This window comes from Amborella trichopoda, chromosome 2 (genome assembly GCF_054954075.1).
Source record: "Amborella trichopoda isolate Santa Cruz 75 chromosome 2, AtrichopodaSantaCruz75HAP2 v2.0, whole genome shotgun sequence".
NCBI lineage: Eukaryota > Viridiplantae > Streptophyta > Magnoliopsida > Amborellales > Amborellaceae > Amborella > Amborella trichopoda.
In genome coordinates this window covers 52,217,903-52,240,877 of record NC_142337.1, presented here as the reverse complement: position 1 = coordinate 52,240,877, position 22,975 = coordinate 52,217,903, and the positions used below count along the sequence as shown (strand labels likewise).

At 32.7% G+C, this 22,975-nt stretch overlaps 1 protein-coding gene across 1 annotated transcript; it reads left to right on the top strand.

Moving 5' to 3' along the window:
* The first annotated feature begins 19,896 nt into the window (after positions 1-19,896).
* On the top strand, positions 19,897-21,142 carry LOC18431536 (alpha/beta-Hydrolases superfamily protein). The gene has a single exon (XM_006841658.4). The coding sequence runs from the start codon at positions 19,935-19,937 to the stop codon at positions 20,922-20,924; it is 990 nt and encodes a 329-aa protein (XP_006841721.1). The 5' UTR covers positions 19,897-19,934; the 3' UTR covers positions 20,925-21,142.
* The last annotated feature ends 1,833 nt before the right edge of the window (positions 21,143-22,975 follow it).

Below are 22,975 nucleotides of genomic sequence, written 5' to 3'. Positions count from 1 at the left end.
CGGCATTTACTAATTTATTGACACCAAAACTATTCCAAATTTGACAAGGAATAGCACTCTCTCAAATTTCATTCAAATTGAGTGACAAGTCCTCTATCTGTCTGTAAATTTTTATGGAAAAAGAATTTCCCAATAGGGATTTATAGCTATTGGACTGAAGCATGTTCAGTTGGACAAATAGTTTTGACAGTTTGATAGTTGAAGACCAAATCTTACTTATCTCCCGAGTTCTCTCATGGTTCAAACTTGTTCAAACGAGTTTGTTTGGATCAAATTCAAAATCGAAGTTCAAAAAATTCAAATACATTCAAAATAACAGCTTGGGAGTAGATTTCAAAATTGAAAGACAAATTTTTATCTCCTACCACCATCATAAGGCAGAAGCTGTTGAGATCTGCTTATTTTAGATAAGCACAGAAGAGACACAAGTTTATCAGTCTGGAACAACTCTCATTATCTATAAATAAACTCTCTCACGCACTTACACAATGAGGGATCTGATAACATGGAATTCTAACACCCTACGTGTAAGAAAGATAGAGAGAGAAACGTCCCACTTAGGATATTTGATGCAGGTTTCTGCAAACTGAGAAGTTGACCCATCAGCTTCTTATCTATCTCAGATCGTGTAAAATCCAAAGAGATAAACATCAGCCTATGTTCACTTAAAGGCTAAAAGACTGGAAGGAGTAGAAGAGTAAAGAAAATGCCATGTAAAATAGGTATATGGGCATGATGTGCCCAGCATTCATATGCTCTCTTTTTTTTTTTTCCTTCTATATATGATACGCCCAGCATTCATATGCCCTTGAGGACATCATCAATTTTCTCTATTTTTTAGATAAAATATAATGGGCTCCTCATGCTATACTTGAAAATCTGATTTTAGTTTATTTTGTTTTTATTTATTCTTCTTTTTCTTAGGTTAAGTTTATCCCTTTATTTCTATATTTTTTCCACAAATATCTAAAGAGAGAAAATCTCTTCTAGAGACCCTATTATTATTTCTTATTTGCACACTTTTTGAAAATTATCCGCTAAGAGGGACAAAGGAATTGTTGACTGGGGTGGATCCACAATGAGGGTTCTTACATAATGCCAGTTGTACTAAATCTCTTGAGCTTTTTTTTGGAAGCTCAAACTATCACATAGTAACATCAAAACTACATATTTGATTTATTTTACTTCTTTATAGTTTTTTCCTAGAATTGAAAATAAAAAGGCTCAATGGACATCACTATAATATATGGCAAGATTAAGTTTAATTTTATAGCATGAAAACTTAGATCATATTATTTCAAAAGAAGTTCCTACTAAACCTAATTAAGACAATAATAGGGGAAAAATTTTCACATGATAGTTGGGAAAAAGAAATAAGATTTATATAAACATAATGTTAAGAAATACGGATGATGAATTATTTTTGAGTTTTGATAAATTTAAAATCCCAAAGATTATGATGATCCTCATTGATTAATTTGAGAGTATTGGCTCAAGAATATTTCTTCCAAGGTGTAGGAAAATGATTATGTAGTTAAATATATTAGAAAATTTATTTTGTTGGGTAAGCAAGTCATTAGTGCTAGTTATGAATTACAAAATCCTTGGGAGTATTTACCTTCAATGTTTGTAACCAGACTAATTTTTTGGTTTTTTTTTTGCTTAGTATTCTTTCTTTTATTTGAAAAACTAAGTTTGTACACATGAGTATGTGTTGTTGAGCTATTATGTATCGTTGAGAGTTTAATGATCATTGGCACCTTATAGTACTTTGTTTGTATGCACACATAGCATTGAACTTGTTTAAATATGTAGAACCTTGGATTGAATTATTGTATTGGTGATCACTTTTCATTAAGATAGTGAGGGCTAAATTGTCAAAATACCATATTAGAATTAAATTTTTTATTTTAATGATATTAGTACCCATTAAGAAAGTGGTAGCAATTGCTAACATACTATGGAATATTAAATTAGGTGTTTGACATCTTAATGGTAGCCACATATCTAGCATAGTGGGCCATTATCGAAGAGCTTTATATTGAGGTGATTTAAAACTTATTGAACATGTCAATTGAAAATGACTACTGACAAACTAGTTAATTTATTATTATTGTTGTAATTTTATTTTTTTACCTTTGAGTAACTGTGAGTTTTGGATTAAAAGACCAATGGATGATAACATGTTTAAGAAACAAGCAAAAGTAGTAGACCCTTCTTGGCCAAAATTCAAATGAAAAGAATCCAGTGTGGTGGGAGGGGAAGTATATGTGAAATCTCATGCAGGTAACATGAGTCAATGTCATATACAAGGTTATTCAGACCAATAAATCTAAGTTTTGGTAGATGACCACATCGGCAAGGTATATGTGAAATCCCATGCAAGTAGCATGGGGAATTTCATATACAAGGACGTTTAGATTGAGAAATCCAAGTTTGATGCATGATCACTTTGGTGGGGTATATGTAAAATCTCTTGCAAGAAACATTAGGCAATGCCATATATGAAGCTATTCGAGCCATGAAGTACAATTATGATATATGACTATGTTGCCAATGTATATGGACAACAGAACCTACCCTTGTTTCCATTTACCTTCTGCAGTTAGGACCTCAGCTGGGCTTCGATCCTTCTTTCAACTGTAATTTAACCAATTCTCTTTTAAACTCCATCCCTCGAATTTCTTTTTGTCCCTCTTTTACGAAAATTGAAGATTTAATTACGATTAGAAATAGAGTTTTGTATCTTCAACCATAAATCATTTACTCATACTCATCCAAAGGGAAGGATGAATCCAGCTAAAACTAAATTTCATGCAAGCATCATGAAGCAATGCTATACATGAAGCCTTCCAAGCTAGTAAATCCAAGTACGGGGTTGACAATTTTAGTGGGGTATATAAGAAATCCCATGTATGGAGCATGAGGTAATGCCAGATATAAGGCCATTCAGGCCACGAAATCCAATTGATCTATATCAGATATGGAAATCCCATGTGGATAGAATGAGGCGATACCATATAGAATCTCAAAGAACCTTCAAGGCAAGTGCGAGATGTTGGAATATGTGGCCTATCAAGCCCTTTTCTTTCATGAATTTTTAATAATAGTACAAAGACCATATTGTAATGTATATGAAATCCCATGTTGTTTACATGAGACAATGCCATATCCTTATTTATTTTTTAGCTTTAATAAGATGTTTTACAAGACGGAAAAGCCAGTATCACTGAAGGGAAAACTAGTGGTGTGTTTGGAGTCCTTTGAAAACATTTTTTATATGTTATAGATATAAAATTTATTTAATTTTTAAATATATTTTATCAAATTTTAGAAACACTTGGATAATATCCTATTATGTAAGTCATTAGTGAATTAATGATAATTTTAGCTCATAACATATGATTAACTGTTTGGTGACAACTTGTTAATCCTAATTAGCTGCCCTTAAGGGAACTAAGACAAGAGTTACACTTGGATATCAACTTATGTAGACTGTTACTGTGAGAGTTACAATGTTACATGATTTCTATAAAAGGAGGTTAATCCCACAAAACAGAAAGAAAGAATGATAAAAAAGATATACAAGGTGATTGACATTCACCAAAGAAGAACAATGAGGCCCCTTTAGAAATTCGACTTAGATCCTTTCTTTCTTTTATAAAAGTCATATTGTAATATATATGAAATCCTATATCGTTTATATAAGGTAATGCCATCTACTTAGATTCATTTTTTAGCTTTAATAGGATATGATACTAGAGGGAAACCCAGTACCACTGGAGGAAAAACCCAGTGGTGTGTTTGGATTATTTATGAAAATTTTTTTTCTATGTCATAGATACAAAGTTTATTTAATTTGTAAATATTTTTCAACAAAATTTTAGGAATATTTGGATAAATATCTTATTATGTGAGTCATTAGTAAACTAATGACAAGTTTAACTCATAACATAATATTAACAGTTTGTTGACAACTTCCTAATCTTAATTAGTTGCCCTTAAGGCAACTAAAGCAGGAGTTACACTTGGATCTCAACTCCTATAGACCATTATTGTGAGAGTTACAAAGTTGTATGATCTCTATAAAAGAAGGTCAATCCCTCAAGAAAGAAAGACAAAAAAAATGACGAGAAAGATAGACAAGGTGAATGATATTCACTAAAGATGAACAATGGGGGCCCTTTTCTTTAGAAATCTAATTAGAACTTTTTTTTCTTTTATAAAAGCCATATTGTATATGTGAAAACCCATGTGGTTTACAGGGGGTAATCCCATTTACTTAGATTCATTTTTTAGCTTTACTAAGAAATAATATTGGAGGGAAAACCTAGTTTCACTGGAGTGAATAACCCAACGGTGTGTTTGAATTCTTTGTCAAAATTATTTTACATATGCTATAGATACAAAGTTAATTTCTAAATATATTTTATTAAATTTTAAGAATGCTTGGATAACATCCTATTATATAAAACATTTGTGAATTAATGACAATTTTAGCTTATAACATAAGATTAAGAGTTTGGTCACATGCTAATTCTAATTAGCTTCCCTTAAGAGAATTAAGGCGGGAGTTACACTTGGATCTTAACTTCTATGGATCATTATTTTGAGATTTATAATGTTATATGATCTCTATAAAAAGAGGTTACCCTAAAAAAAAAGCGAGAGAATGATGAAAACAATATGCAAGGTGAATGGATTCATCAAATAGGTACAATGGGGCCCCTTTTTAGAAATTCTAACTAAATCCTCTCTTTCCTTATGGGATGGGACATCCTACAACTCTAAGTCCGATAAAATATCATCAAACTTGATGTGGAGAACTAATACACCCCAAATATCTGATTTTAGATTGGATAGCTAAAGATGCTCCGAACCTTTGCATATGAGAGTTGGAGGTCTCATTGTATACAATCTCACATTTTAATATCTTATCAAATTGTGTACATGTAAGTATTCAAGCTTTTTTTTTTCTATAGACAAGTCAAATTGTTTTTCTCGATTGAGTTTCTATATTAAATAGGCTTTTACATTTTTCTTATGTAGGCTTTTTTGCTCATAAAGTGCTAAATTATCAAATTTAGAATTGGGTATATTTTGCTTATTACCTAATTTCACAGGATTGAATTTCTTTCAAAAAATAATTTAATTATCCAAATACATGCTTGTTTGGATGTTATCACCGACAATTCACTATTTCAATAAAATTGAATAAGGTGATATGTTGTTTGGTAGTATCCTTCACAAAATTGTCTAAGAAAAACTTATGGTTAGTTTTGTACATCTTTTTGAAAAGCCTTTTCTACTTTATTTAAAATAATTTTCTTAAACCACTTGTTTTTAGCCAGAAATATCAAAAAATAACTAAAATTTGCCAAAAAGTATTCAACTATTAAATAAAATTATACATAATACAAGATATATAAAACAAAACAATATTATTCAGATTATTATTTTAGATAAGGTGGTATACTGCAGATAAGATTAATTGTCTTCCAAATATACCATTAACCCTTGAGGGTTTAATTTATTTCATGTTGAGAACAATAGCCATTAGACAATTTACACCACTGATATCTAATATGTAATAGGTCTGAACCAGTATTTTGGAACCCACCAATGCAATACATCATCATCACATTGTTGTTGATGAGGAGTAGCTTTTTCAAATACTGTTGAGGTATGCGTATACTTGATCAAAGATGCACCCGAAGGCTAACCCTAGTTAAACTATAGTGACGCTTGATGTGCAATTTACACAAAGATTGTCTGAGAAGTTATCACATTTAGTACCAAAAGAAAAATGAGTCCGAAAAATGCAGTTTGATCAATCTCATATCTTTCACCCCTTTCCTAACCAAATTATCCTTCCAAACTGTTATAAAAAAAAAACAAAAACCTCATTTGTTTCACCCTTCTCCTGACGAATTATATTAATCAAATATCATCCACGATCCTAATAATTTTTAGAAATGACTAAATTACACTTGCTTTCGGGGGCTTTTAATTTATCTAATTTTCAAAAACGAACGGGAAAATATCATGAAGGGGTACGAAACCCCTTAAAATACTCATTAAAGGGATACCTCTTCCAAAAAATTTAAAATACCAAAATTACCTTTATCCAGTATTTGAAATGATAAAAAATGAGGGGTAATTGTATAATTTAACTCAAAGAGTTACCAACGGAAAGACAAAATTGCCCCTAATTGTTTTGCGCTGCAAATAAGAAACACTCTATCCAGTATTAGTAATATGAAACTACTAGGGGTATTCTTGTAATTTGATACATGCAAAGTGTTTAAATATAAAATGACAAAAATAACCCTATTTGCCTTGCATTTATAATTCCGGACAATGCAAAACAACTAGGGTATTTTTCTCATTTAATTGAGGTCTCTTAAAAGTCAAATTATAAAAACGCTTATGATTATTCTATATTCCAAATATCAAATAAAGGTGATCAAGATATTTTTTAAAAAAAAATTATAAATGAGGTATCTAATGAAATGTAAAAAAAAAATCACACCCTCAAATATTACTTGAAATAATTTGACCGCTGCAAGAGTTTCAACCCCTGTAATGATATTTTCACATAACAAAATATGCTCACCCCCTTTAGTGATACTAGCAGAGTGCAAGCGATCGACACGTAGTTTGAATCCAATCCACATTAGATGATTCCCTAACGGTATTTTTTTGTCTATCTAGCAACTTCTTGACTATGTCATTTATTTAGTCATTTATTTCTAATTATACCTTTTCTCTATCTAGCTCTTCCATTTTTTACAACTACAATATGACTGTATCTCATTTCTCTCTCTAAACATGTCTTCTCTATCTCTTTTTTTTTCTTTGTTTTGTAAATAATCTTTTCTATCTCTAACCCTGCTCTATATTCTTATACAAAGTAAATTGATAAAAATTAGTGGATTGGGCACACTATTAAAAATCCACTTCTATGCATGAAGATACTTTAATATTCTTTAAAGTAACTTGTGATCATCCTACATACATAAAGTAGTCACCCGACAATATATGACTAATTTAATTGTTACTTTCTTTGGTTTTCATTCTTAAACCTATATTTGCCTCTCTTTTTTTCTCTCTCTCTCTCTCTCTCTCTCTCTCTCTCTCTCTTTATACGTATACATCCGTGCGCATTCGCACATATCTACCTATACAGTTGGAACTTATTTGGTAAAATATTATTTCATATAAAATTAAATTACATATAAGTCTACACAACGAAAATTTTATTTTAATGAGAGAATAAAAATTACTATAATCAAGTATAAGCAGTTAGTAAGTTTGGGAAGTTTAGGGTAAAGGATAAAGACCTCTATATGGTCTTTTATTGATCTAAAGAATGCTTATGATATAATATTTCAAGATTTAATTTGGTGAGTGTTGGAAAAGAAAAGAGTGTCCAGATATTATATTGGCTTGGTGAGAAATATATACGAAAGAGCTACTAACTAGTGTGCGAACAATTAATAAATGTACTTTTTGTAAAAATAGGTCTACATCAGGGATCAGCGTTGAGCTCATATCTCTTGTCTTAATTATGGACAACTTAACTAGGCACCTATAAAATGAGGTACCATAGTGTACATAGCTTTCATCAATGAGACCCGAAATGGCAATAACAGAAAGTTAGTACTTTATAATGATACTTTAGAATCTAAATGTTCTAAAATTAACTGAACTAAGACAGACCGTATGGAATGCAACTTCAATAATAATAGGAGTAAAGGCGAGGAAGCTATCATACATAGAATTAGAGCTGTGCAAGCGAAGTGGATATGTGTAACTAGAGTTTATGTGATAGCCACATACTAATGAAGCTGAAAGGGAAGTTTTGTAGGACAACTGTTAGATTAGCTTTGCTTTATAGGGCGGAATGCCAAAGGCCAACCCAGTATAAAACCTATTAGGAAGTGTGAGTTGCTTTAAGTAGAAGGCTCAAAAAGGGCAACAGGTAGACTCAAAAGGACATAATTTGAAGTAGTGAGAAAAGATATGGGGGCTTATGGTCTCACTTAGAGCAAAATACCAGACCAAAGTTCGTGTAGCCGGCCCCAAATAGTTGAAAAAACTCTAATGATGATGATGATATACAGTTACTGATGACAAATAAAATTCGGTGAAAGCCGCATTGTTATTGAAAGATTGTGACTTGTCATCGTATGAGGGTTAAAAGTTATTGGATAATTAAGAGACTTATTATGGATCTTATCATTATGAAAGCTATAGCATCTTAGGTCTTTATGATGAAATTATTTTGTGAATCGTATGGTTAACACACAATACTTTTATTTTTAATTTTAGGCTTACCTCCTGATTTAATCGCCTAAAGTTATAGATAGATAATTGAAAACATGCATGATGCAATGTATTCTCTTCGTTTAAAAATAATTGTAAATTAAAATTTAATTTATCAAAGGACATCTCATAGTTAATTTTAAAAATATTATTTTAAATAAGGGAAAAGTTTATATAGAGCCGAGGCTCTAAACAATCAAATTTGAGCCTACCTCAAAAATTTCACTAGAAGATGATGTTTTGATGTCCAAATATCTTCAAATTGATCATCTCGACATCCAGACGCATGGACATGAGAAAAAATTGGATTTCGAGTTTTTGAAATAGTGTATTTTGTAACGCATTTATTTACCATCAATTTTCAAAATGTTCAAGTTTTCATAGATCTGCTGATCTATACCATTTGGAAGCCTTAAACTTTATAAATAAATATAAAAATATATTTTAAGGCCATTACAAAGATTTTCGGTAGTGAAACCACATTTCTCGACACTATTTGAAGGTAGGCTCCAATTTGATTGTTTAGAGTCTAGGCTCTATACAAACCGCACCCTTTAAATAAATACTTTTTTGTTATTAAAATTGGTGTTAACAAGTTTAATATTAATTTTATAATTTAAATAAATATATAATTTGAGCACTATTTTTTACTTATGGTGAAATTAAAATTTTCGCTAGTAAGAAATTATAAATTCTGTTACAGCTGACCTTTTGTGTGAAAATTTAGAACTTTCAAAGCTATAGTTGATAAAATTAAAATAATAAACTACCTACAACTATTTTTTAAAATTAGAATCATGAACTTTGCTTAATTTAAAATTTTAAAAATACTTATAATGTGAATTACAAATAATTATTGAAATCGTATATTTATTAAATAATCTACAATTATAGGAAACTATAAAATTAATAAAATATTTTATTAGTTTAAAAAATAGATCTCATGGTCTTTTGATCTTTAAACCTTTAAATACCGGAAATACAAAATAAAAAGCCATCATTAAATGTTAAGGATTTTTGTTCTTGTGTGCCTTTATCGTGTTGAATAACAGAAATACCAAAAGTTAGCTCTATGACATGCTCCCTAAAAGTTAGCTCTATGGCATGCTCCCTTGTGATCGTAGTATACGTATCTAAGGGAGTATGGATTCCCTTTTTGATTAAAATAAATGTAATTAAATTTTTTTTATAAAAACACACTTATTATTTTTAACGAGGAAAAATATCTCCATATTCCATATTTTTAGGTTTAATTTCTTGATAAATTCAAAGTTTTAAAAGACATCTTCAAACCCTAGCCACTTTAAATTTTTTTTTTAACCTAACCAAATGTGAGAAAAACATGTTGTTTATAACCACAATTTTTTTTCGCTCTTCACTCATATACACTAAACTTCTCTCTTTATTTCTCTTGTTTCTCACTCTCTCCCTCTACTCCCGTATTTCTTCAAACGCCTCTCTCCTCTCGGTAACCTCTCACCTCTCTAGAGGAGGCCTTGGCCACAGTCAGGCTCGGCTTTATAACTCGTAGTTTATTTGCGAGCCAAAGCACCAGCCCGACTCGTTGGCATTCACAAGCAGTCATTATAGAGCGAGAGAGTAGTATTACGAGTAGCCATTACAGAGAGAGAACCCTATTTACGAGAAGACATGATAAACCGAGAGAGAACATGAATTCATGGCAAAGAGAGATGCAAGTCGTTGAATTTCTCACATATAGACGCAAACATGGAGAGATGTTGTGGTAATGAGAATTAGCAAAGAAATGCAAGCATTGTTAAACACTTAAGGGAAGAGATGGACCCACTCCCAGGAATGGAGGCAGTGTTGTGAGACTATCGATTGCAGAGATCAGGCTTTTACTAGAACTATGATAACTCTATAAATTTATTTGTCCGTCTCTATGGCCATGAAACCCTTCTTAAAGAGGGACGGAGGAGGTTGTTCTCCAACGTTCGGCTTCCTCCTGAAATCTCTGAGAAAACGTGGCCCTGTAATCCTGGGAAGTGGGTGGTTACTTTCTAACCATTTGATAACTGCACTTTCTTTCTAAGAAGCCTCCCTTTTTTAGAGATAAGCATTAAATTATAAGAGAGAGAAATATTACACGTTTAAAGGCCCCATGGCCACACACACATACCAACATCTCCCACTTGGCCATGAGCACCAGATATATTGAAATATCATAAAGTCTTTACCACTTAATGAATTTAACATTTATGTGCATATTTTTGTCATGAGGCTTTCACGCAAGTGCGGTTATACATCTTATAACAAAAAATATACGAAGTCATGTCATGGTTTTTCACGCTAATGCGGTTTTTTCTCTCATAACCAAGACATAAAAAAAATATCCCATTTGGGAGTTCCTGACTTAAATATCTCCAAGTCCCATCAAAGCTACATGCTTTGATAATATTTCTGCACTCAATCCGTTTGTTAAAGGGTCTGCAATCATATCTTAAGATGGCAAACAACTTACAGTTATTTCATTATTTCCAATAATATCATAAATATAATGATAATCAATTTCAATGATCTTACCTCCATTTCTAATTGATGAAATAGCAGCCTGATTATCACAAAAAAATTTAACAGGTCCGTCAGCTATATCCAGCTTCAAATCATTTATGAAACATTTAATCCAAACGGCATAAGTTGTAGCAATGCTACAAGCAATATACTCGGCTTCCATAGTATACAGAGCTACACAACCTTGTTTTTTACTAGACCAAGAAACACATCCACCTCTAAAGAAGAATACAATTCCTGAGGTTGATTTTTTATCATCTAGGTCTCCTGCAAAATCTGCATCAGAGTACCCAGTAACCTCTAAGTTGTCAGCTTAGAAGCACAACTTGTAATTTTTTAGTTTTCTTAATATGTTTGAGTATCCTTTTTACAGCTTGCGAATGAGCCATCCCAGGATTACTCTGAAATCTACTTACAATACCATATGCATGATTCAAATCAGTTCTTGTACACAACATGGCATAATTTATGCTTTCTACAGCTTGAGCATATGGAATTCTTTTCATTTCAGCTTTGTCACTATCATTTAATGGACACATTTTCTTTGATAATTTCAATCCTTTACAAACAGGTGTATCTATGGGTTTGCAATTTTCCATCTTAAATATCTTTAAAACACTTTCTAAATAATTTTTTTGAGATAAACATAGAAGTTTTGAACTTCTATCTCTTGTTATCTTAATGCCCAATACATATGAGGCATCTCCCATATCTTTCATCTCAAAATGCCATGATTTGGTATGGTTAATCATGCCAATATTATTACCGGCTATCAAAATGTCATCCACATATAGTGACAATATAACAAAATTGCTCCCACTATTCCAGACATATACACAGTGGTCTAACATATTGGCTATATAACCAATTTCAGTGATTGCATTATGAAAAGTAAAATATCATTGCTTAGAAGACTGTTTTAGACCATATAAAGATTTCTTAAGTGTAGATATTTTGTCTTCTTGGCCTTTAATTACATATCTTTCTGGTTGTTTCATGTATATATCTTTTTTTAATTCTCTATTTAGGAAAGCTGTTTTGACATCCATCTGAAATAATTCTAGATCACAATATGCAACTAATACAAAGATGATCCTAATAGATAAAAATTTTGCTACTGGATAATAAGTTTCTACATAATCTATGCTCTTCCTTTGGATAAATCTTTTAGCTACCAACCTAGCTTTATAGTTATCAATGGATCCATTTGCAACAGATGGCTTTTCTATCTTTAGGGAAGTCAACCAACTCTTACACTTGATTTCTTTTAATAGAATTAAGTTCATCATCCATGGCTTGAGTCCACTCAACTGAGTCATGTGAGTTAATAGCTTCACTGTAGCTACGAGGTTCATCTATTGTATCTTCACTCATTGAAGAATAATTATCTTCATTCATAAATACATAAAATTCTTCTAAAGTCGTAGGTGGGGCTCTAGTTCTTTTAGGCCTATCTGGTATACTTGATTCAATTAAATCATTCTCATCAAATGTAGAAGGAGTCTGAAAAACAGGGTCTTCCATACCCTTATCTTTATCAATTTCATGTAAGTCAATAGGCTTATTTTAAATATTTTCATTATCTATATTTTTTAAGAAATGAGCATCACGACTCTCTACTAATGATCTAGTATCGTGATTATAGAATCTATACCCTTTAAAATTTCCTGAATAACCTATAAAAGAGTATTTTATAGTTTTACTTTGTAATTTATCTCTATTTTGTGGTGGTATAAGCACATGTGCCCAAAAACCCCAAACTTTCAAGATAGTAAGATCAGGTTTCCTACCTGTCCATAATTCATATGAGGTCAAGTTTATAAATTTAGTTAGAACACGATTAATGATATATATATAGCAGGGTTGGGAGCCTCACCCCAAAAATACGGTGATAAATTTGAATGGCTCATCATGGACTTAACCATGTCTATTAGAGTTCTATTTCTCCTTTCAGCTACATCATTTTGTTGTGGTGTATATGACATAGTTGTTTGGTGAATTATACTATACTCCTTACAAAATTCAGAAAATAAGGTGGAGCAATATTCACCTCTCCTATCTGCTCGAAGAATTTTAATATGTCTACCTAACTGATTTTCTACCTCAGCTTTATATTCTTTAAATGTTTCTAATGCATCTGATTTCTTACTAATTAGGTATATAGATCCATAATGTAAATAATCGTCTATAAATGTTGTGAAATATTCCATACCTCTATGTGTTTTCACATTTAATGGGTCACATATATCAAAGTGAACAATACTAAGTAGTTCACTAGACCTTTTCCCTTAGGGAAAGACTTCTTAATTAATTTATCAAAAATACATGGCTTGCATGTTTTGAACACAATTTCTCCTAAATTGGGGAGCAAGCCTCTTCAACCATTTGATTCATTTTGTCTTTATTTATATGTCATAATCTTAAGTGTCATAAATATGACACATAAAAGCATCAAAAGAAGCATCAATATAACCAGAAAATGATGAACTTTCATTAATATTCAGTCGGTACAAATTTGCAACTTTAGTATCATACACCAAAGCTCTAGAATGTTTTCCAATGGTAACCCGACCAGACCTGAACCTTATTTCATAACCCTTGTCGTCTAGCCTTGGAACAGAAATTAAATTGCGCCTCATATTGGGTGCATACAATGTATCGGTCAATAAGAGATTTTTTCCTCTTGGTAAACACAGCTTGAAAATACTAACACCTAGTACATCACAGTATGTGTCATTTCCCATATAAATCCACTGGTTACCGACTGCAATCTCTTTCAATTCTGTGAATCCATCCTTGGTCCTAGAGATATGTCGAGTTGAGGTTAAGTCGACCCACCAATTTTTCAGGTCATGATCAGCAACTATTGATTCTAGGACTACGCAGATCAAATCATTTCTCTTATTTTGATTATTTCGAACAGGGTTATTATTTTGGCTTCTATTTTTATTTTTCCGCTTAGAACAATTAAACTTGATGTGTCCAATTTCTTTACAATAAAAACAGGTCTTCTCAACCTTAATCTTTTGACTTTTAAAATTTATCTTCATTCCCTTATACCTATTATTTTTCTGATAATTGAAAGGTTTCTTGAGGATCTGAGAAGATGAACTTTGGACAAAGTGGTACTTATTTGACTTCTTCCTCATTCTTATCTCAGCTTCAATACTAAGATGCATGGGAAGATTTAACACGATTATCCCTTGTGCAGAATGGTTCAATGCAATTACAACAGACTCCCAAGATAGAGGGAGACTGTTAAGGACAATGGACACTTGCATGCGTTTGGGGACTGGATTCCCAACTGTCGCAAGGTCCTTTGCGAGCAATGTCATTTTATTGACATGCTCAGTCACTGAGTCTGTTTCTTTCATTCTGCAAGAATTGTATTTTTCTAACAACAATTGTATATGGGTCTCAAAAGTGGTCTCATACTTTTCAGATAGAGCGCCTATCATACTTTAAGCTGTGGTGTAATCCTCAAAGACTCTAATTAAATCATCTTCCATAAAGTTCAACATAGTAGTTCTAGCTACTTTGTCATCTTCTAACCATTTTTCATGTCGCCTTCTGGCTTGACCATTGGCATTAGGCTCTAAAACTGGTGATTTTGTTTCTAGGACATAATCTACCCTATCTTGAAAAAGAATATATCCAATTTTTCTTTTCCACATAGAAAAATTGGTCCTATTGAATTTTTCAAGTTTGGATAATTCTGACATGACTAGCCTAGATGCTATTTTAAATTTTTAGATAATACCTAAAAGTTTAAAAACAAATTTAATTGTGTTTAAGAAAAGGTTGTCTGCTAGCTAAATCAATAAGTTTGCCGATTCTCAGTGAGCTGCAATTTCAAAGAACAATTTTCTCGAATAGTTTATGTTCACATTGCTGTAATGCAACAAAAAATTAATAAAGTAAGGTAACAACTACTTTTATGTTAAATCTTACATGAGAATAATTTTCATAAATATGTGAATATGTCTTAGCACAAGATAGAGAGCCTACAATGATATTTGATATTTTTCAACAAAAAAAATATGGCATTGCATAATCAAACAAAAAAGAAAAATTCACAAAATCAAGATCATGAAATTTTCTAACTTAAAGAGACCAAAGCATAGGATAATTATGCAATGCAGTGACAATTATTATGCAAATAAAATATGTCGAAAATCCCTAAATTATAAGTCACAAAAAAAAAAAAAAAAAAAAAAATCACGCAGTTGCTAAAACAACCTTTACTTGAATAGTTGTTGTGTGCATAGCAATTTTCAATAATCCAATAAAATTATGCACTAATTTTCAGCAATAAAATATAGAAGAAAGAAAAGATACAAGCCAACTGATTTTCAGCAATTATGTATCTCTTTTTCTCTCTCTCTAAAATTACAGCAGTAACTCTATATGTCTCTCTCTCAAATTAAGCAGCAAATTTTATCTTTAATTTTATTTTATTTTATTTTATTATTAGAGAAAGAATTATCATTTCACTTGGCCAAGTGGTTAAGGTGTGTGGCTGCTATGTGTACGAGTTTTCAAAAAAAAAAAAAAACATACGCGCTTGGGTAAATATTAATTCACTGCAAGAGCGAAGTATCTATCCAGATATGTACGAGATCTTGGGTAACTATTAATTCACTGCAAGAGCTAAGTATCTATCCAGATATGTATGAGATCTCCTACTTATCAGTCACCGACTTGCTACATACAAGAACAATGAATCATATAGCATCAATAACCTTATCAATAAGATATATACGAATCAAGAACAATGAGTCAACAAGATATATATGAATCACGTAGGCAAGAAGGTGAATTAAGAGTAGAGGATTATGAAAAAAAAGAGGAAAGAAGATATATAAATAATAAAGAAGATATATATAAATAATCAATAAATCAATAACTTTATCAATAAGAGCGTCAAGGTTGTTAAATTATCAATAACGTTATCATCCAATATGTATGGGCATCAAGATAGGGCTAGTAAAGTACCGTGCACCAAAAAATCGTTAACAATGGAAAAAATTACGACTCATGCAATTGTGATTCATAGCTCAAGCAACAGCAGTAGAGAGCCAAAATTGAGAACATAAAATTTACAGCAAGATATATATGAATGACAAAGCATAATATCAAAATTACTGTAAATTAAAATCAGGATAAAACACCAATAAAAATGAAAAATTGAACCTGGGATCTGTAGCTTATGAGCCCACCACGCTTCCACAACCTGCTCTGATACCAATGTTGAAAACTTGAGGGAAGAGATAGACCCACTCCCAGGATTAGGGGCAGTGTCGTGAGACTATCGATTGCAGAGATCAGGCTTTTACCAGAACTCTGTAAATTTCTGTGTCCCTCCCCATGGCTATGAAACCCTTCTTAACGAGAGATGGAGGAGGTCATTCTCCAAAGTTCGGCTTCCTCCTGTGAAGCTGTAATCCTGGGAAGTGGGTGGTTATTTCGGTTAGATAACGGCACTTTCTCTCTCAAAGAAACCTCCCTTTTTTAAAGATAAGCATTAAATTATAAGAAATAAAAATATTACACTTTTAACGGCTCCATGGCCATACACACACACCAACAAATATGACATGGATGCTAAGTACATTTTTTGACACACTGTTCTGAAAATTTTGTCAAGAAACCCTAACCCTAACTTTCTCACCCTTTTTATCACCATTTCACTGCTTCACCACAGCACAAGAGACTCCAAGTTCCAAGCTATGTGTGCGCATTCTCCGTGACACATCTTCTCGAAGTTGCAATGAGTTGCAGAAGAGTATTGGCTCAGGTGGTGAACACAAACACAGTCCATTGTAGCCGTGGCTTCTTTAATGGAGAAATAATTCTTATCAGGGTACAAGGCAAAACTTAACAGATTTTGAATGAAATTTTGATTTTTTAATATTATAGTTAATTTAAAAGGAAAATATCTCTTTATCCCTTATTTTTAACTTTTATATCTTATGAGACTCAAGAATTGAAAATATTACTTATAAGTAAAGGTCTACATCTTTTAATCTTACAACTCCCTGAATCTCTTTGATCATAAAATTTTGACCCAAACAAACACTAAAATGACATCCTATTCAAACTTCACCTCTCTCTAAAACTCTATCTCTCTCTCTTCGCTTCTCGGTGAGTTTACGAGCCAAGGAGTTTAACATGAGCTCGAACATGAGCACACCTTCTTATGTGTGAGAGAGAGATGGAGTTTGAGTTTTAGGGAGAGAGATGAAGTTTTGAAAGAAAGAGACGATGATGTGAGAGAGAGAGAGAGATAGAGTTTGGGTTTTAGAGAGATATGGAGTTTGGAGAGAGAGAGACAAAGATGTGAGAGAGATGGAGCTTTAGAGAGAGAGATATAGAGTCATTTCATAAGTGTGGTCAATAATACATAGTCCAAAAGGTTTAGGGGGTTGAAAGATAAGAAAGATGGAATCTTTTTGCTTACAAGTAATATTTTCAATTCTTGGGTTTGATGAGATATAAGTTAAAAATAAGGGGTAATAAGATATTTTCTCTAATTTAAAACCAATTTAAAAAATTATTGATACTAATTTTAAATAAGATACAAATTATATACTTTGTTAAATTTAAACATAGTTAAAAATAAATTACTTCTTTTAACTACATTATACTTATTAAATAAATATCAAATAATCTATCTTTTAAAAAGAATTAAATTATGCTCCTAGAAATTGCTTTTATTTATATTTTTCAAAAAAATTATCCTTTTATAAAAAATTACTACTTCTAAAATGAATATTGAAATACTTATTAAATATTTGCAATAGACTTTATATTTCATTTCTCAATATAAATTTATTTTTTCTATGGTGAAATAAAATTATTTTAATGTATGATTTTAAAAAATTTAACTTTTATATAAGAATTGTACTACTATTAAAATAAATATTAAAATATTTGTTAAATATTACAATAGATTTGTTATACAATAAATTAGTTTTTCGAACTGGTGCTCTATTTTAAATCGTAAAATAGTAAAATATTTTATTAAAAAAAGATTGTATGGTGGAAAAATATTGGTAAAAGTAGAAAATAAAAAGCAATTAATAAATTCTAGGCATTAAATGCTCTCACGTGTGCTGGAACTTAACGAGAGATATGCTAAAGATTTATCTATGTACGTGTACTCTCGTGTAAACATATTATAGGATTTGTATTTTTGAGAGTTGATTTCTAAATAGTAGTGTTTACATACCAAAAATTCATAATATCAAATATTCCAATTTTTTTTTTCCAAAGGAGTAAATGAACGTGTGCTCCCACAGCAGTACAAAATTATGACCAATACTAACACGATCTTGTCACCCAGTGTAAAACAAAAAAAACAAAAATAAACACAAAAACAAAAACGATCTTGTCACCCATTGTCACAAAAAAAAAAAACCCGGATTTCCTCACATGTAAAAAAAAATAAAAATAAAAATAAATAAATAAATAAACGATCTTGTCTAACGAAAAAAGAAGAAAAAAAAGATCTTGTCACCCGTGGCTCTGAGGTATTTCGTGTGCACCACTCCTCGGAGCTTTACATATCGGAAAATTGTTTCACGCGGGGGACGCATTTTTACATTTACGGTCCTTGCGGAATTAAGTATTCATTTAAAAAATAGATGCAAATATGTAGTCCATCTTGAAACAACTTAAACTCTCGAAACAATTGAAACTAACGGTTCAAATATTTTTTTAATAAAATTAATTTTAAAATTTTTAAAATTTATTTATTTCTTCGTATTCATGATCTCCCTATTATGTCCTTAAAAATTAGGCAAAAAATCCAACTCAAAAATAGATTTTTAAGAGGTAACTCAAACTATAGAATGAAAAAGTTTATATAGAGCTCTAAACAATCAAATTAGAGCCCACCTCAAAAATTTTACAAGAAGTTGTTGTGATTCCCCAATATCTTTAGATTGATCATCTCAACATCAAGATGCAGACATGAGAAATAAATGGATTTCAAGTTTTGAAAATAGTACATCTTGTAATGCATATTTGGACAAAGTCAATTTTAAAAGTTTTCAAGTTTTCATAAATCTACTCGATTTGCATTATTTTTTAATATTTAAAATTTATAAATAAAGATGAAAATATATTTTTAGGCGATCACAAAGATTTCTAATATTAAAAACCATATTTTTCGATACTATTTGAAGGTGGGCTTTACTTTAATTGTTTAGAGCCTCAACACTATGCAAACAGCACCCCTCGTATAAACCATGTCTTTATATATGATAGATTTGGAAAGTTATTCCTACATTTGCATTCTCCAAGGTATAAAGCATCGGATCTTAAAGTTGGATGCAAATGGGTGATCCATCTAAAAAACAATTGAACCTAATAGTTCAAATATTTTCCTTCATAAAATTATTATGTTTAATTTTATTTTTATTTTTTTAATATTCATGATTTCTATGCTAGAGATTATGCCTTTAAAAATTGGGTAAAAAATTCATAAAAAAAAATAAATTTTTAAGAGGGACCTCATTTCTATATAGACTCAAAAAAAGAAAATTGTTTCACATAAGGTGGACTGCATTTTTAGATATGCGGTCCAAAAACAGTAAAACATCCATTTTAAAGTTTGCAAGTAAGTCTTCCATCTAAAAACGATAAAACTAACTGTCCAAATGTTTTTTTATTAAAATTATTATTTTTAATTTTAAAAATCTATTTATTTTTTCATGATTTTCATGTTACAGATTACATATCAGTCTTAAAAATCCATCTCAAAAATAGATTTATTAAGAAGCACCGTGCATAGAAACCGGGTCCTGATTCTCCCAAAATAAAATGTGGCCACCCTCATTTTCTATCAATCCACCCAGGGCTTGACCTTCCTATGCAAATTTTTCGTTTGATAACCAAACAAAAGAAGAGTCAACCACAGTGTCAGACCATAAATAAATAAATAATAAAAAAAAGCAAGCCGTCTTTGCCTTCCGCTTCATCCTCTCCACCCAATGGCCTCCTAAAATTGGTGGAGGCGGCAAATCCAGTTTCAGCCATAATAAGCAAAGAGGGCGGGCGGCCTCTAGGTCATGAGCGGCGGCGAGCAGAAGTACTATTGGGGCGACACCCCAAATGAAGAAGACTACTACCGATTTCAAGGTGTCCGCTCCACCTCCTCTCTCTACACCTCACCTCGCTCCCTCTCTCTCTTCACCCGTTCATGGCTTCCTCTCTCTTCCTCTACTCGAGCCATCATTCTCATGCTCCATGGCTATGGCAACGACATCTCGTGGACATTTCAGGCCACTGCGATCCACCTGGCTCGCAATGGCTTCGCTTGCTTTGCACTCGACCTCGAGGGCCATGGCCGCTCTCAAGGCCTCAAAGCCTATGTTCCCAACCTCCCTTTGCTTGCGCAGGATTGCCTCTCCTTCTTCAAATCCACCATGGCCTCTAACCCTGATCTTGAAAAGCTGCCATCGTTTCTTTTTGGAGAGTCCATGGGTGGGGCGCTATGCCTCCTGATCCACTTTCTCGAACCCGATCGCTTTAATGGAGCTGTGCTTGTTGCCCCTATGTGTAAAATATCAGACAAAGTTAGGCCCAAGTGGCCAATTCCTCAAGCCCTAACCCTAATTTCATGGTTTTTTCCGACATTGCCGGTGGTGCCTACAGCGGATTTGTTGGATAAATCAGTGAAGGTTCTGGAGAAGAGGGTGGTGGCAAGGAGGAATCCAACGAGATATGCAGGGAGACCGAGACTTGGGACTGTTGTGGAGCTTTTAAGGTTCACTGATTGGTTGAGTGAGAGGCTATCAGAGGTGAAGTTACCATTTCTTGTGGTGCATGGAAGTGCAGATGAGGTTACCGACCCGGAAGTGAGCAGGTCGCTGTATGAGGCGGCGAGGAGCGAGGATAAGAGTATAAGGGTATATGAGGGAATGATGCACTCGCTTTTGTTTGGGGAGACTGATGAGAATGTGGAATTGGTGAGGGGGGATATTTTGGCTTGGCTCAAGGAGAGGTGCAGAGAGGAAGGGGAGAATGAGAGAGAAATGATCAGTTGGATCTCATTGTAAAATGTAATGAAATTCATGGTATGTATGTACACTTGATTTATATGTACCTGCTTTATATGTACCAGTCAACAGTTATTCATTTAGAAAGACTGAGGACGTGAACACGAGTCTTCACGATGAGAAAGTCTGATCACTAATAGTGACTGAACTCTTTCTTCAAAACTGTTGGACTGCAATAAAATACCATTTTAAATCAAAGATAAGAGATCTTTTGGTAACTGGGTTTGTCTGGGTTACTACTTACTATGTAAAATTCTTGTGGATCATTGAACATGAAGGAATATTTACTAGTTAAGAAGGGGTGTCAAAAGCTGGCTGTATCGCTCAATTGAGCCCAGGTGCTGATACACATAAGCCAAGACTTATTATGAACCCAAAATGAAAAAAAAAAAAAAAGACTATAAAAAGTGCTTAAGAAGGGTGTCAAAGCTGGCTGTATACAATGATTCCAGGCAATGAGCAAATGGACATCAAAGACCCGAAAAATTAAACATATTTGAATTGTAGCCACAGTAAATGCACGACTTTCATGCTCTTGGTACAGAAAATGTTTGTCAAGATTTCACTAAGAAACCCTTCCCAAGATAATTATTTCTATGGTTCCGTACAATCTTTATAGTAAAAACGCACTCTCTTCCCACCCAGATCTCTACTTAGGCCCTTAGTTCTAAAGGCATTCTACCTGATCAATCCAAGAAACCTTCAAAATGTAGCAAGTCCTTCATAATATCTCATGGAAAAAGTAATGAGCTCTTGTCAGCCCGTGCAATTGAGACCTGTTTCCATCGAAAACATTTTGAGGTAGTTCCCTTTGAAGGCTTCATTCTCTGATGAGCAGACGTGGACACCCTATCGTTCTTTGAGTGAGTCTACTGAGCAAAATTTTTTTTGGTAAGTTACTGAGCAAAATTATAAGCAGAAATCGACGCTACAGATTTGAACAGCTTCCCTTGCATTAGGCTTTGAACAGTCTGTTGATTAAACAGGGCAAGGAAAGCCGAGGCATAAAAAGCCATGAAGATGGACACAGATGAATGCAGAAAAAATTTCAGAAAAGGAAAAAACCACAAATGCCAAGTTCAGCTATTGCCACAGATTGAAGTATGGCATGATTGAGAAAAGTTTCGAAAGGCCATCCAATCAACATATTTCTGTCCAGGATCCCCATGAAGTTGTTTCTATAGTTGATCAGGGGTGAAACCAAACTCCAGGATCCCGATATGCTAAAGAAGGCATTACCAACATGACTAAAATGAACAAGTACCACATCCTTGGTACCATAGGCTTGGCAATGATGTTGAAAAGATTTGAGTGAAGAAGTTCCTTTCCTTGAACTAGGCTTTGAGCAGTCTGTTGATTAAACAAGTTGCATGGGAAAACCACTGCATAAGAAACTTTAAACATCGAAACAGGTGAGTGCAGAAGAAATTTCAGAAAAGACAAAAACCACAAAGGCCAAGTCCAACTATGGCCCCAGTTTATCTGATTCAAGCATGGAATGATTGAACAAAAAGTTTCAATAGGTCATCCAATCAACATATTTCTGTCCAGGATCCCCATGAAGTTGTTTTTATAGTTGATCGTGGATAAAGCCAAACTCCTGGATCCTGATATGCCGAAGAGGGCATTGCCACCATTACTAATATGAACAAGTACCACATTCTTGGTATTAAGATCAGCACTGGTGTTAAAAAGAACGAGTGAAGAAGTTGAAGAGAAAATACTTCTATATGCTTGTTGAAGTCTCCGGTTTACATTGGATGATGTACAGGGTAAAGAACTACTCGAGAAATTGTCACAAGACTTGTGAAATGAAAGAATTGGGAATCAAGTACTTTTCTTTAGCACAGAGGTAGAAAGATCAAAGAAAACCATATTCTTAATCCAACTAGGATTTATCATCCAAGTGAAGTGCACTAGCATGCAAAGCATCTAAGGTGCCTTCGAAGCATGCCTCAAACTAGTGCCAGATGAAGGAAAACTGGATGAGAACTTAGAGTATGTTAGAAGATTTCATTGGATGTCTAAGAGAGTGACTATCACCAGACTGA

What these genes read in the sequence shown, in the direction of transcription:
- LOC18431536 (XM_006841658.4), top strand. Translation starts at nt 19,935, where the DNA reads ATGAGCGGCGGCGAGCAGAAGTACTATTGGGGCGACACCCCAAATGAA.